Consider the following 16,739-nt stretch of genomic DNA (forward strand, 5'->3'; position numbering starts at 1 on the left):
TGTCCACAATTTAGCGTCGATTCAGATAAAATAACGATTCCCGACGATCAGCTCTGCAACCCGGCTACAGAGTCAACTCGGCCCTGGCCCATCTCCTGCCCCGGCTCCTAAAAGGCCCAGAGGCGGCCAGGCCACGTGCGCACGAGGCCCCCAGATGGAAGCGGCTAGAGACGAAGAAGTGCCAGCCTCCTTGTGTGGTCTGAGCGATCTCAGAAAGCTCACGGCACTTCCCCTCTGGCAAAGGAGTTTTCTGGAAGTCTGTTCTTAAGTTTCTGGACTTATCTGACAACGCTGATCTCTACGCTGCTCTGTGACAACAGCGTGTGGTCTGTAGGACGGGAAGGATGTGACGTTTGTTCACACGGGCTCTGTGGTCTGGGACTCAACACCCAGAGAGGTATCTTTCAACAGGGACGGTGAAACTTCTGCTTCCAGACAAAAGAGGAATGGAGACCAGATTCACCCCCTGCCTAGATTCCATAGAGCATTTTAAGGAAGAAATGATACCGATATTGAACACTCTTACAGAAAACAGAGCAAGGAGTAACCATTCCTAGCTCCTCTTGGGAGGCCAGCATCGCCCTGACACCACCGCCAAGGACATCACACAGAAGACAGGAAACGGGTGTCCCCCGACCACAGACACACTGATCTCACAACATGGGAGCCCTCAGAGCCCAGCAACGTGTGAGATCATCAGCTGGGATCAGTGGATTCACCCAAGGAAGCAAGGTTGGTTAACACCCACAGATCAAGTGAGAAAACATCACGTGATCATAAAGAACTGGACAAGATTCAACACCCATTCATGTTAACAGTTCCCAACCAACTAAATATACAGGGTAGCTTCCTCAACCTGCGAAGGGCGTTATATAAACACCTGTATCTATGTCATCCTGAGGAAGATGGGATGCTTTCTGGCTGAGCCGGGACAAATCGAGCACCTCCGCTCTCAGCGCTGACCCCTGACCAGGCCCCGAGACCCCAGCTGAAGTGTCGGGCAGGAAGGAAAGTCCCAGGCACGCCGGCCGGAAGGGGTGACGCGGGACAGCTGTCCCTCACGCCAGCACGATCCTGGTGCAGGGTCCTCGAGCATCTACTGACCGCAGAACTCATCAGCGGGTCAGCGACTTCACAGGGTGGGGACTCAAGTGCACGGCTGTCGGGAGTGAGCACGCAGAGGTGACGGGAAGACAGTTCCACTCACAGCAGCACCACAGGGAACAAACGCCCCAGGAACTCGTCTAGGGGAGGAACCGTAAGACCTGCCCACCCAGCCAGAAACCCCGCGGACAAGGACGGGCGCCTCCATGACGGGGGACCCGCACTGCCGGGCGGCCACTGCCCCACAGGGTCTGCAGACCACGCGGCCTTGAGCCAAACCTCAGCCGCCCTTTTGTGTAGAACTTGGCACCATGACTCTAAAAGTCCACGGAAGCAAAAAGCACCCAGAAAAGCCATCCCAACAGTCGTGCACCGGGGCGGGGTGCTGGTTTCAGGTCACCAGAACGCGGGGTGACCTGCACAGAGACCTGCAGTGCGCACACAGGTGCCCACAGGCGCGGGACAGAGGGTCCGGGAACCAACCCAGACACCTGCGGACACGGGACTTCCGGCAAAGGTGCCGGCACCATTCAATGGGAAATCATTTCAGAAAGCAACGCTGCAGCAATTGAGTAATCACGTACAAAACAGCACACTTTGAAACTTACCTCAGACCACAAATAGAAATTAACTTGAAAGAGACCATAAGTCTAAGCATAAAAGCGAAATTTGGAAAAGTTCTAGAGGAGACACAGGAAAAAACCTGTCTGCCCTAGGGTTTGACAAAGATTGTTTAGATTATGGATTATACTTTTGGGAACATCAAATAAGTAATAAATTGGACCTCATCAAAATTAAAAACTTTTCTGCTTCAGAAAACACTAATAAGAATATAAGAGAAGGTGAAGGAGACTCAGATACAGACTTCCAGTTGCAAAATAAATGAGTGAAGGGTATAAATGTACAGTGTGGGAAACAGTAATTATGTAACATCTTTGTATGGTGACATATCATTACTAGATTCATTGAAATACATAGAAATACCAAATCACTATCTTGTATAACAAGAACATAGTTTTATAGGTCAATTATACTTCAAAACAAACACTCATAGAAAAAGAGATCAGATTCCTTACTAGAGGAAGTGCGGGTGTGAGGAGGGAATTGGATGAAGGAGGTCAAAAGATACAAACTTCCAGTTAAGGGATACATGTGTACTAGGGATGTAATGTACAACATGGTAAAGATAATTAACACTACTACATATGGACGTTGTTAAGAGTAAATCCTAAGAGTTCTCATCACAACAAAAGAAAAAGTATCTTTTTTTATATATCTTTAATGTTGTATCTATATGAGATAATGAACTATACTTATCCTGATCAGCATTTCACGATTACGTGAGTCTAATCATTATGCTGTACACCTTAAACTTATGAAGTGCTGAGTGTCAATTATATCTTCATAAAAGAGGTGGAAGAAATGGAACATAAGAGAAGTCATTCACTAGGAAGCCAATTTGCAAATCCTGTACGTGATAAAGGAGTTGTATCCAGCAAACACACAGGACTTACCGACTGAATGAGAAAACCAAAGACCCAGTGGGGGAAATGGTAGAGGATCTGAACGGACACTTCAGCAAAAAAGCCCAACATCACCGTCACCAGGGAAAGGCAGATAAAGCCGCAGAGGTGCCCCCAGAGGCCCACATTCCAGAACGGGGCAGGTCAGAGGCCTGGCGATACCCAGGGCTGGTCAGGATGGGGCAGGAACACCCCCCGCGCGGCCCCCTTGTAAGGCAATTTGACAGTCTCTTAGACAGCAAAAGGCACATGTGCCATAAAACCCAGCGATTCCTCCTTAGGCCCGTCCCTAAGGTGAGTGAAGACACGGTCCTCACGAGGACTCACACGCGAATGTGCTCACACGAGTACCCGTGAGCTCAAAGCCCGGGACAGGCCCAAGGTCCAGCAGGCACCACACGAGGCACCCCCGCTCAGGGAGCAGTGCTCAGCAAGGAGACGAGGCGAAGAAGCACGCACTTGAACTCGGTGACCTTTATGGGAAGAAGGACACGTGAACGCAGCTGGTAAAAGTCCGCCTGCAGTTGCAGAGGAGACCTCGGACTGCTATGGACGTTGCTGAGAGCCCTGGCTGCCTCAGGGGGTGGCTAAGGCGGGAGAGGGTTTGTGCACAACTTTTCACATCCTTGGAACCCTAAATGGGAAGGCACCGCATCTCCAAAACTAAGCCATCCACTCTCGGCCAGCCAGAGGGACACTACAGCACCGCCCTGGACGGTCTGCCGCACCTCTGCACAGCCCGGTGACCTGCAGCACCCTCCAGCACACGACGCTACCAACACCAGGCCACCCCACTTCAAAGCGGAGACGCGGCTGACACACGGGGAACGGCACTTCCCAGCCACTCCACAGCAGTTGGAGAAGCCCGGGTCACAGTCAGCCAGGACCTCCACCCAGGGCGGCAACAGAGCCCTGCAGCTGCAGGCCTGAGAGGACCCCTGTCAGCCACAGGCAGCCCCGCAAGTCCAAGGACCAGCAGCTGCCCCCCACCTCCTCATGGAGACCACCCGCACCCACGTCCTCCTGAAGACCCTGCATCCACCTCCTCGTGCAGCCCCCCGACCCTCCCCTCAGCCCCTGTCCTCTGTATCCTGAGGAGCCCCGTTCCGTTGCCTCTGACCCCTGCCCGGGTGCCCAGCTGGGTGCTGGTGCCACCCCCAGAGCTCCGCCATCCTCCCCAGCAAGCGTCCTCCAGGGTGCCCCTGCGTCCCTTCTCCTGGGGCCCTGGGGATCCTCAGGGACCCGTGCACCACGCGTCCTCACTCTCCCTTCCAGCACAGCCTTGCAAAGGTGCTTCCTTCTTCCAGGACCACTGATGGGGCACCTGCAAGAGGCAAGGCGCAGGGAAGGCCCCGCCTCACCTCCCCGAGGCTGCAGCGCAGACAGATGAGAAGCAGGCGGCTCCAGGGGATGAAGAGGTGCACGGTGGGTGGTCAAGCTGGCAGGACACGCAGCACAGCCCGGGAGCCCAGGCCCAAATGCTGCCCCCGACCCCCCACATGCGAGACAACCAGCACTCTGGCCCCGGCAGGTGCAGGGGGAGCATCCACGGGGACCCTGCCGCCTTCCCCTGGGGGGACCCGGAACAGTCGCACCCGGCCCCTGACACGCAAACTCTGCCCAGAAGACTCTGATCCACGGCGCTCCCGAAATCTCCTCCTTTCATCCCGGTCTAATTACACACGCGTTCGTGCCAACAGCCCGCGTGGGGATACGAAGTGCTCTTCAGCACACAAACGGACCCTTGGAACACGTCTGCGTGGACAGGCTTCCTGTGGGACCGCGCCCTCCTGGACACCCAAGCCTAACCACGCTGTTTAGAGCAGGCGAACAGGGAACCGGGACAGCGGGGTCTGACCTCTGACCCACCACAGGGTCCGCTGGCTCTGTGCTCGTCAGGACACTGCAGCCCGGGGCAAGGAGGGGACATCGTGAAGGGACCGGCCAGCGGGCCTCCCGAGCAGACCTCGGCCTCGGCGCTGTGCGCACGGCGGGGGGGTGGGGGCTGGACGACCTTCTGCGGGGTGGGTGGGGGGGGGGGGTGGGGGGGGGTGGTGGGGGGGGGTGGGTGGGGGGGGGTGGTGGGTGGGGGGGGGTGGTGGGTGGGAGGGCAGCCCTGGTCTCCACCCCAGAGGCCGGGGCCCCTCCCCCAGCTGCAACAACCAGAAACGCGGCGCACGCGGCCGCCGGGTGAGCAGCGGTGCTGTGGCCCCAGACCGACACACTCACTGGCCCCCGGGCTCTGTGCTGGGAGCTGGTCTCGGGGCACCGGCAGCTCAACTTCCACCTGATCCTGAAAAGCACAGACTCCAGAAACGGCACCGGGTCGCTCGGACAACCACGACCCATGGGAACACCACGGACCTACTTCCGAAAGCACGGACGCCTCCGCCGTGGCCCCCCAGCAGGCCCGCCCGTGGTGTGAGCACAGCGGCTCCGAGCCCCCAGAGCCCCTGCTCCGCAGCTTCCCCGCAGGGAGCCGACGCGACGCGGTCTGGCACCCCCGATCCCGTCCTAACCGCGCGGACCGGAGGCGGCGCACGCGGGCGCACGTGGGCCCAGCTCCCGCCGCAGTCACGCACGCCGGCCCCTCCAGCCGCGCTTCCCACGGCGACGCCGCTTCCGGGCCAAGGTGAAGACTGTGTAGACAGCAGGGCCCCGGTCCTGCTGCGGGGTCCGAAGTGCCTCCTCAGAGCCCCCCCGTCCCCTGCACTGACTGACTGTCTCCACTGCTCCGAGCACGGGTCCTCCCAGGGGTTCCCAGCAGCAGACCCTGGAACGGGGTAGACACGCAAATTCCACCACCACCGCAGCCCCCGAAACTGGAATTCTGGAAAGGGGTCAGCAACTGTTTTCACGGGCCTCCCTTCCACCTGTCCGCCTGTCCCCAGGACACCCACATGTCCATCCAGCCTCAGGACCCTCCCATCCACGGCCCACCTGCCCCGAAGACCGTCTCATCTGTCCCTTCATCCATCCGTCCCCAGGGCCCTCCTGAAGGATGTCATCAGCTCCGCCAAGCAGGTCACCAGGTCACAACACTCACAGAGGCTCCTACAGCGCTCTCTGCTGTGGACCTGCTCCCACACTGCCCTTCAAGGCTCTGAAAGACCCCCCGAGTCTGGCGCTGACCTGATGCGGCCCGCACAGTACTGCCTAGTGCTGAGAAAATGAATGCTCCAAAGAAACAAGCGTAAATCCTAGGCAATTCCGTCACCAACAGGGGTGAGGGGTGGTGCACAGCCCTGCTCTAGACAGTCACCAACCCAGCTCCTGAGGCCCTGGGCTCCGAGGCGCCGCCACGAGGGCCCCCCTGCAGGCACACACCACCGGCGACTCCGCAGGTGAGTCCTCTGGGGTGGGGAGGGCCCTGATCCTGCCCCCCTACAAGCCCCATTCAAAGGTCCCATCCAACACGGGGCAACGTGATGGCCGTGTTCTGCCTTTGTGGGGCCCTGGGGATAAAGACCCAGGTTGAAGGTACCTGCTCTATGGGGAACGCATGGAGACGCTCCCCGGCTTTAGCTCTAGCACCCTCCTGAACCAGGACTGAACCAGGACTGAGCCACCAGGACCACTGAAGCAGGGCCCTGAACCAGGACTGAACCAGAGCCCTGAACCAGGACTGAACCAGGGCCCTGAACCAGGACTGAACCAGGGCCCTGAACCAGGACTGAACCAGGACCACTGAAGCAGGGCCCTGAACCAGGACTGAACCAGAGCCCTGAACCAGGACTGAACCAGGACTGAGCCAGGACCACTGAAGCAGGGCCTGAACCAGGACTCAACCAGAGCCCTGAACCAGGACTGAACCAGGACTGAGCCAGGACCACTGAAGCAGGGCCCTGAACCAGGACTGAACCAGAGCCCTGAACCAGGACTGAACCAGGACTGAGCCAGGACCACTGAAGCAGGGCCCTGAACCAGGACTGAACCAGAGCCCTGAACCAGGACTGAACCAGGACTGAGCCAGGACCACTGAAGCAGGGCCCTGAACCAGGACTGAACCAGAGCCCTGAACCAGGACTCCTCAACTATGACTGAACCAGGGCTCCTGAACCAGAACTAAACCAGAGCCTCTGAACCAGGACTGAACCAGGACTGAACCAGGGCCCTGAACCAGGACTGAACCAGGTCTGAACCAGGACTCCTGAACCATGACTGAACCAGGGTCCCTGAACCAGAACTAAACCAGAGCCTCTGAACCAGGACTGAACCAGGTCTCCTGAACCAGGACTTGAACCAGGGCTCCTAAAACAAGACTGATCCAGGACTCCTGAACCAGGTCTGAACCAGGACTGGATCAGGGCCCTGAACCAGGACCGAACCAGGGCTCCTGAACCAGAACTAAACCAGAGCCTCTGAACCAGGACTGAAACAGGATTGAACCAGGACTGAACTAAGGCCCTGCAACCAGGACTTGAATAGTACTGAACCAGGGCCCTGAACCAGGACTGAACCAGGACTGAACCAGGGCCCTGAACCAGGACTAAGCCAGGACTGAACAGGGCCCTGAACCAGGACTGAATTGCCAGGACTGAACCAGGGCCCTGAACCAGGACGGAATTGCCAGGACTGAACCAGGGCTCCAGAAGCACACCTCTGATCCAGGGCTCCCCTGGACTGGGTTCTGCCATGTAGTGTCCCCCCCCCCGGGCCTCAGTGGCCATCCAGTGGCCGAGCCTCAAGTCGGCCCCTTTCGGCCCAGCAGCCTGGACAAGGCCGGGGGAAGCTGGTCCACAGGGGGCCCGCCCACAGGCAGCTTTGGGGGAGCTGAGGACTTGGGGGCGAGGCGATACCCACCATCGCTGGGGAGTGGGCTGTGGCCAATCTGCATCTCAGGCCCCTCAGGCTCCTCACGCAGCCCGCTCTGTGGCCAGTCGGGAACAGGAGTGGCGGCCCAGGCAGCACCCAGGTGGACGCTGGGTACCAGAGTGAGGTGCCCTTGGCGGGCACATGCAGGCTGCAGGTGCAGGGCCCTGTGTGGGAGGCCCGGGAGGACAGGAAAAGAGCACTCACACACCCCCCACCACGTGATCCCGAGAAACCTCCTGGTTCCACTCGTCAGGAAGAGAATGGAGAGCGTCTAGGTTCGTGCCACTTCAATGTGGCAAACTCTTGACCAGCGATAAAAAGTTCTCAGTATTTCCCCTCCTTCCTGCACAGAGATTCTCGTTGATGCCAACTACGAAAACTGGAAATCGTTCTTCACTAAGAGATCCACAGAATGGAACGTGGCCAAGCTCAGCCCCTCTGTGAAGTCACGGTCACCGGGCAAACTCAAGGCTCCCGTCAGAAACGCTCTCAGGATCCTGACCCTTCTGCTCCGAGGACTTCCAGGTCCTTTCTGTCTCCAACACATCTGCAGGAAAATCTAAGGACGCATCAAAGTAAACACACGTGCCTGCTGTGTGTACACGCATCTGCACGTACACACGAGTGTGTCTCCAAGGAACGCACTTCTAACCTAGAACATGGTCGCATGTCCTGAGGGAATCAACGGTTAACTGGATACCCCCAAAACTACAAAACGGCTGCAGAGCAAGATCTACATAGATGGATAATAAATTTAACCAAGGAGGCGTGACACCTGTACGCACACAACATTGCTGAGAGAAATTATGGGACGTGTAAGTAAATGGAAAAACATCTAGAGCTCATGGGCTGGAAAACTCAACTGTTTTTGGGTATCAGTTACACCCAATTGATCTACAGATTCAGTGCAATCCCAATCACAATTCCAATAGGCTTTTTTGTACAAGTTCATAAGCTGATTCTTAATGTTAGGTGGAAATGCGAATGTCAGCATAGCCAGAGCTGTTTTAAAAGAACAGAGTTGGCCGTACACCACCCACTTTCCACACGTTAGTCTACAAGCGCCCCAGAGTGAGAACACAAACACAGATCAGTGGGTTAGGGATGAGAAAATAGACCCAGACGCATACGGCCAATTGATTTCAGACAGTGCAACTCAATGGGAAAAGGAGAGATTTCAAAACTGCTGTGTACCTGGATATCTTACACCACATGCAGAAACTTACATGAAATGGATCAGAAGTTTAAATGCAAAAGCGAAATCCAGGAAGCTTTTAGAAGGAAAAGAGCAGATAACCCTGAGAGCTTGGGATAGGCACATATTTCGTAGATCGGATGTAAAAAATAAGAACCATAAAAGAATAAAATTGAAAGAATCAAAAAACAAACAGCTTTTGCTTTCAAATCACATGTTAAACAAATGACAAAACAGGCCACAGACTGAAGAGAAATATGTGAAAACATGTGTCTCATAAAGGAGCTGCATCCAGATTCTACATAAAGAGCCCTTACAACTCAATGACAGAGAAATACCCAGTTTTCAAAATGGGCAGAAGATTTGGACAGATGGTGCACAACGGCTGATAAGTCATGAAAAGAGGCTCGCCGTCACCAGAAAACAGGGAAATGCAGATAAAACCATGACACACAACACGCCCGCCGGGACGGTTGAAGTACAAGTCTAAGGACAGCCAGTGCCGGGGAGGCGTGAACGAGGACCCACACGCATGGCTGGGGAAATGGAACATGACACCTGCCTCAGAACAGTGTAGGGGCTTTGGAGGCTTTTCAGTTTGCTTTTTAAGTTAAACACACACACAGCGCACAGCCCAGCAACTCCACTCCGAGGTCATTCATCCAAGAGAGATGCAAACAGCTGTCCACACGAGGTTCTCAGCAGCTTCATTCATGAGAAGCACACGCAGAAACAGCTCGAGTGGCCCCCAGTGCTGAAGTGACAATCAGGCTGTGCTCCATCCACGCACCGGGATCCTACTCGGCAGGGAGAGGGAAGCAGGGCCCGCAGCACCTCAGACAGATCCTGGGAGCGGGAGTGGCTGCCTGGGGCACGGGCGAGGGGCACGGGGCCCTGGGGGCGGGAAGCGCTCTGCTCCTTGGCGTGTTCACACGCGAGTGTGACGACCGTCCCGCACACCTATAGGCACCATTCGCTGTATGTAAACTAACCCCCCACAAACTGGGCTTTTCAAAAATCAAGGGTTAAGAACAAGCCCGCCCCCCTTTCCCTGACACCTCTGCTTCCACACTCGGGGAGGGGCTCGGCTGTTGCCGGGCTGCGGGGTCAGCCGGCACGCGCACCCCTCAGCAAACCCGCCGTGGAGGTCTGAGTGTGTCCAGGCACCCGGGACGCAGCAGGCGGCAGAGAGATAAAACTGAGCCCTCCGCTTCCGATGGCAATGGGAGAGGAGGCACAGCAGCAAAGGGGGAGGGACCAGTGCCCAGTGGAGGGGCAGAACCGTGCCCCAAACATTCATGTTCACTGGAACCTCAGAACAGGACCTTATTTGGAAACAGGGTCTCTGCAGATGTGATGCAGTGAAGGGTCTGAGATGAGGTCCTCCTGGAGGAGGGTGGCCCTACATCCAATGACAGGGTCCTTCTAAGACACAGAAGGCGAGAGACCCAGACACAGAGGAGAAGCCCCATGAAGACAAGAGGCAGAGACGGGAGGGAGGCGACCACAAGTCCAGGGACGCCTGGAGCCCCTAGAAGCTGGAAGAGGCAGGAAGGACCCTCCCCGGAGCCTCTGGAGGGAGCGCAGCCCTGGGACACCTTGACCTCAGACATCTGGTCTCCAGGATGGGGGAGGGTGGATTGTTGCCTGTTACTCCCAGGACTCTGAGGTGTCCTGGGCTCTGCGTGGAGGGTCAGGACCCAGCCTCCTCCCCACCGCTCCCATGGGTGAGGGCCTCACGTGAGTCTGACTCGCTTCCTATCAGTTCTTAAAGAAAAAAAGGTTCAGAACTTTTCTCACAGCACTTTATGTATGAACGTTTTTCTGAAATTAATTATCCATTTCTTGAGGCAAAAGAGCTCTTATCATTTTGTCCGAATGACAAACATCCTTTTGGGTTACTCGCTTCTCGAAATCCAAGTGAAGCACGCCATAAATTCCAAATACATTGAGACGTGTTTAAAGTCACCTTCAAGTACCAGACAAGGTCCGTCATCACTTTTTGAAAACTCTTGGGACGACTAAGAGAAAGTCATTCTGTTTTCCCTCAAAACCGGTTTCTCATGCTGACTTGCTTTATCTGGTCATGGAAACCACAGACCAGAGGAGGGGTCTTCAGTCTCACCCCACCTCCGTCAGCACTTCCTTTCATTCACCCCCTTTCCATCCTGGCCACGCCCCCCAGGCCACGCCCCACCCCTCCAGGCAGAAGCGCATCTCTCTGCGGCCCCATGCAGTGCAGAGCAATGCAATAACGTGGTCTTGGGGAAACACCACTCCCGCCGTGTCGCTGCCCTCGGGAAGCCCAGCAGCCGGCCACAGAGGCAGAGAGATTACCCAGCCCTGAGCTCTGCTTCTGGCTCAATCCGAATCCGGCTGGTGCGGCCCAGACGCAGCAGCCCGCCGTGCGACGGCTCTGGTCTCTGAGCATAAACATCTGGTCCTCACACTTGGAACATAGGCCCCCCCCACGTCCCCTCCGCCCCGCAGGCGCCCTCCCCTAATTCAGGGCACCCCCTAGTCCCATAGCTCACTTCCTCCACGCCCCATCCCTCCAGACGGAGAGGAATGGCCTCTCCCCGCTGTGAACACCTACGGAACTTAACTTCCACTGGTCTGTGACTTCCTACCTGCTGCGCAGAAACACATTCTCTTCACATGCATCCAGGTCACCCTCCTTGCACGAGCTGACCTTTTGTAGACATTTCCAGACCTAAGGGGACTCACACCAGGTCATGGGGTCACGAAACGCAAGAATTCATCTTCCAGCGGTGTCACCAGAGCACACTTAGTGACAAAGTGGGGAGCTCCCCACAGAAGACCTGAGGGATCCCAGGGAGGAAGAGCGCCTTGGGGGGGGACGGGCGGGGGGCTGTCACTGCTAGAGGGGGCTTACTGAGCCCTGGCCCCCCTCACGTACCCACCTCCTCAGTTCAATGGGGGCTCAGGCAGGCCTTCTGGAGCACTGTGGTTCTGCAGGTCAGTGGGGGCACTGCAGACGGTCAGACTCAGGGATGGGTCCCAGGACACACGTTCCTGCAGATCCAGATAAGCCTCCTTCGGGGCGTTTCTACAGGGTCTCCCAAGCTGCCTCTGGGTCTACCTCCCATCCTCCTTGGAGGCTCACTTTCTGGAAAATATCCTTGATCCGTGAGAACATGTCAGACACCCTCCAATCACCTGGAACCAGGCGAGTTCCTTCTGGACTGACATCCACCTCTCACTCTCCCCTTCGTGGCTGGGAAACCAGCACACTAAGTGATGGGGGAAGTCCCTCCTCCTGATACGCTCAGTGCTGTTGATGGGATGGATGCGGGCTCAACCGAAAAAACTTAAATGTTACCAGCAAGTCCCAATGGAACAGGCACACTCCTTCAGGCTTAGGCGTACGCTAGGGGTACGATATGCACCAACCATACGTCTTCCCATAGCACCTGGAGGCGCTTTATTACTTTAAACCGACACAGTATTAAATATCAAAAAGCACCCTTTTTTTTTTTAAATTAAATATACTGCTGTCCAGCTGTCCTTATTGTAGATAAATGAGGCATAAAACCTCTAGGTTCAGAAGCTAGGCAGAATAGAAGAAGCTGAGACATGGATAACTAAAACCAACCGGAAACAAACTCCAGAATGACGACCAACTTGGGAATCTGTCAAAGACAACATTTTTCTGTGTGCGAGACTTTCTTGGCAGGGGGAAGAGACTAGACGTGCAAGCGCTTTCACGCCTGACATTCCTCCAGCATCTTCGACCACCCTCAGCTACACGTCGGTAGGCGACCCGAGTTACCTCCGCAGGCGTTAGGAGAAGGAAGAGTAACTTACTACTCTCGTCCCTGCGGATCGACGAGGCCCTCGAACAGGTGGTCCACTCCGGGCACTAGAGGCGGCTCCCAGGGGGAGAGCGGTGGACGCGGGGGACGGGCTGGGCGCCCCCGGGCTATCCAACCCGCGCGGCCTGCAGGCGAGGGCCGGGGCTGCGAACGGGGGCCCGGGCTGCCCTGCGTCTCCCGCGACCCCCTCGGGCCCCCCAGGCATCTTGATCCTCTGCAAGCAGTCTTGGAGCATCGCCTGCGTGCTGGACTCGCTGAGCCAGCACAGGAAGAGCTCGTCCACCTTCATCTTCAGGACGGGCTGCAGGACTTTGCCGGGCGGCATCTCCGGGGCTCGGATCCTCCTTCCAGGGGGACCCCTTCCTCCTGCACAGGTGCCTGGAGCCGGGACCGAAGTCCGGCCTGAATGGACCTCCGCGTAGTAGGCAACGGCCGCCAAAGGGGACGAGCCCCACGGGGGTCCCGGACTCGTGGTCCCGGGTGAAGGCGGCCGGCCCGGCGGGCGTCGCGGGTCCGGGGCCCGGTGAGGAGGCAGCGGCCCGGCGGGCGTGGCGGGCCCGGGGTCTGGTGTGGAGTCAACGGCCCGGCGGGCGTCGCGGGCCCGGGGTCATGGGTAGGGGTACGGCGGCGCCGCGCCCAGGGGCTCCGCGGACTCGGGGGCCCGGCGGAGGCGGAAGGCTGGACCGCGGCGGGGCCCGCCCAGCTCAGGGCAGCTTCAAAACGGGCGCGCCGGCTGCGCTCTCAAAGAAGGTCGCCTATGTCGTGCGTCACCGTGACGCGTGGCGTCATCACGGCGCCGCCCGTCGGCGCCCACGACTCCAGCCACGGCTGTGCCGGGGCGCTTCGGTGGGCTGGAGGGCGCTCAGGAGCTGGAGTGCGGACGGGGGCGGGGGATGGCGGGCACCCCACCCCGTCTTTCGGCTTTTAGGCTTTCCTGGCGTGCGGCCCGCACCAGCGACGTGCCCTTATGTCCGCGGAAGTGCAAGCACGCGCGGTGCGATCTCGCCGGGATGGGCGGGGGGTAGTCGGCTGGTCTGTTGGGCATGCGCAGTGCATGCCTGTAGTGGCGGCGCTCGGGAGGCCTGTCGGTCGAGCATGAGCAGTGCGTGCCCGCCGGGAGCTAGTCGGAGGCCGGGCATTGTGCGCGGAGAGGGCGTGGTACAGGGGAGGAGCATGCGCAGGGCGTGCCCGCCGACCGCGGGAGCGAGCACGCGCGCTGCGGGAGCGAGCGGGGGGGCGGGCGTGGCGGCGGTTGCCGGGAAATGCGGTTTTTAGATAAAACAGCCCCCTTCATGCCGCAATGGTTGCGGTTACGTTAAATTTGTTAAATGATGATAGTGACGGGTTGGAGGCGTGCAACTGCTTTAAAGCTGGCCTTTCAGTCTGAGAATGAACTGCTTTTGTAATTGCAAAAATAATAAATCTATTTTGATGGAAGTGGAAGTAATTACTTAAATGACTTTGGCCCCATGACTAGCTTATTTCAGTTTATCCTTTTAATAGTGTCGATAAATCATCCACACAGCACACATGCACCTCTTTTTTTTTAATGCCTTGATCTTTTTTCTAAGTTTTTTTTTTCTCTTAACATTATGAGTTTTCACTTGGGTTTGCTCTCTTTTAGGAGGTAATTTCGAGGTCTTATGAGCCGGGCTCTCCTATTTCTCAGGAGTAAAAATATAGCTAGACTCACTAAATAACTCTTAAACTATGGGTTTATTTTGTGCCTACAATGATTTCAAACTTCATTTGTGTTTGTTGACTGAAGAAAAATGCACAGCCTAAGAGTTGAGAATTATGTTTTATTCCGTGGACTTGCTGAGGACTTAAGCCAGGGAGGTAGCCTCTCAGATGGCTCTGAGGGACTTCTTCCAAGAGGTCAGGGAGGAGCCAGGGTACAGAGGCCTTTTTTGCAACAAAAAATAAGATAGTTGGAAGGTTACTGTTAATGAAAGAAAAACAGGCATCTCAAGTTAATGAATTTAGCACTTTTCTATGGATGGGAAGATGCTAAAGATAGGAAATCACTCCTTTGATATGCTATCTGGGACCAGGATCCTGCTTTTCTCCATCCTGAGTCCCCCCAGGGTGCACAGTCCAGGGTGCCTGCAGTGGCTGAGGGCTTGATGGATGCAATATCCTTTGTTTACTGATATGGCTTGAAGATAAAAATCCGAGTATCCTGGGTCAGGACAGGGCCATAACGCAGGAATTCTGTGCGGTTATTTCTATTCATTGGGAAGCTAATGCTTGTGTGCGCAGGCTGTCACTTCTGGAGAGAAGTAAATATTAATACATGTCTCTGAGTTTATCACATACAGACATCTTGTCCAAGAACAAATGTGCTTTTCACTCGGGGTCTGTAAACGAGCTGCCATTCATCCATGTGGTTTTGGGGGGGAAATGGTCTTTTTGAGTCCCTGCACAAGACGGCTTTATACCCCGGGGCTCGGCGGGGCCTAAGGAAAGGCCTGTGCGTCTGCCAACGGGACAGCAACAAACTCCGTGAAGGAAACAGAACCTCCTTCAGTCTGTGCGGTGGATCCTGCCGCAGGGGACAGAGAGGTGCTGTGTGGCCCGAGGCCGGTGGGGCAGAGGCCGGAGGGGCCTGCACCGCCCACCCCTGAACAGAGGCAGGACTCTGCTGATGGCAGGAATGGAAGCGCTGCTGGCTGCAACCGCCTGCCAGGGGTGGCGGAGGTCTCAGGGCGGTGGGTGGGGTGGGGGGGGTGGGGGTGGGGGTGAAGAGCGTGCACGTGGAGAGGAAGGTTCCAGAGGCTCCCCTGTGGGGAGGGCATGCACTGCGCATGCTCCCCATGTAGGAAGGCGGAGCTTATCCAGGGGAGTGGGAGGGAGGGCAGTCCTTCGTTCGTCCACGGGAGCTCAGGTCCCTCTGTGGTCATCAACTCAAAGCCCCAGGTGGAGCTGCTCGGAAAGGCAGGCGCTCAGAACATCCTGTGGCTCTGAGTCACACCTGCCTGTCACCAGAGCCCAGGTCGGGTGGTTGATTGCACACTCAGGCGTGAGGCGTGAAGACGCCCTGGACAGAGTGTCCTATGTGGTCAGTCTCACTGGTCCTGGGCTGACCCTGAGCTCCAAATATACGTGTCCTGTGCAGCTAGGACAGCTGCCACAGCTGTTCCACCTGAGTTTCTTCTTTCTTCCCTCCTTCCTTTCTTCCGTTCTTTCTCTCCTTCCATCTCCCTCTCTTCCTTCCTCCCTCGCTCCCTCCCTCCCTCTCTTTCTTTCTTCTTTTTTTTTTTTTTTTTGGTCTTTGTCTTTCTCGTGAAAACGGACTCCTGAACAGCCACGAGGGTGCATGTGTTTGATTTCAAGTGACTTCCTCTCAAAGTACTTAATGGGGAGTTCCATCAAGTACAGTGTGGAGGCTCTTTTCTGATTGGCGTGTCTTTTCCATCTCTGTCTTTTCCCTTCCTTGTCTTTATTTGCTTTGCTTTATTCCCGACTGATTTCCTTTTCAGCCTTGGTTTCTTGCTGGATAAGACTTCCTTTCAGACAATGTGAAAGTGGAGGAAGTGGCTGGTGCATCCCATCACTGTGGGGCAGCCCCGGCAGACACATGCCGTTACGGGAATACTGCACATTCCCTGATCGTCGAGGAACCATTTCCTTCCTGTGAACCTCGCTCACCCCTGCACCCTCTAACTTGTGGGACTCAGGCAAACCCCGGACGCAGTGCCCCCGAGTTTCCCTCCATTGAAAGCAAGGTGGTTTCAGGGAAAGGTTTCCAGACACAGAACCAGGGATCAAATGGCCTTTGAACATTTTTTCAGCATTCCTTATGTGTAAGGTTTTTCTGCAGCCAGGACAAAAAGGAGGGGGAAATCCATTGAATGTTTCCTATATAAGTAGTAGCATTTTAGGTAAAATGCGATATGGACCTGATAATTAAAAAAAAAAATTTTTTGTTAGCATCCATTTTGATAAGCTTTCAAAGAATAAGAATGTTGAACAAAAGAGGAAAAATGAAACAAATTCATAGCAGTTCTAACCAAACTAAAGAGAACTGAAAAATCTCAAATGCTAAAAATTTAAAAAAAAATTTTTTTTAAAGATTGGAGGGGGGAGGGATAAATTGGGAGATTGGGATTGACATACACACACTACTATACATAAAATAGATAACTAATAAGAACCTACTGTGTAGCACAGGGAACTCAGTACTCTGTCATGGCCTATATGGGAAAAGAATATGAAAAAAAAGAGTGTATATATATAACTGATTCACTTGGCTGTATACCTGAA

General features: G+C 55.7%; 1 protein-coding gene across 3 annotated transcripts in view; it reads right to left on the reverse strand.

Annotated features, from left to right (window-relative positions):
• Window positions 1-13,527, reverse strand: part of LOC133082140 (serine/threonine-protein phosphatase 2A regulatory subunit B'' subunit beta-like) — a 67,371-nt gene extending 53,844 nt beyond the window's left edge. For all 3 annotated transcript variants that reach the window (XR_009698913.1, XM_061178597.1, XM_061178595.1), the window contains exon 1: window positions 12,466-13,527. Coding sequence is in view for 2 of the 3 variants with exons in the window: in XM_061178597.1 (XP_061034580.1) it covers window positions 12,466-12,798 (333 nt within the window). In the remaining variant the exon portion in view is untranslated. The remainder of the gene's footprint in view (window positions 1-12,465) is intronic.
• Between the last annotated feature and the right edge of the window lie 3,212 nt (window positions 13,528-16,739).

This window comes from Eubalaena glacialis, chromosome X (genome assembly GCF_028564815.1).
Source record: "Eubalaena glacialis isolate mEubGla1 chromosome X, mEubGla1.1.hap2.+ XY, whole genome shotgun sequence".
Taxonomy (NCBI): Eukaryota; Metazoa; Chordata; class Mammalia; order Artiodactyla; family Balaenidae; genus Eubalaena; species Eubalaena glacialis.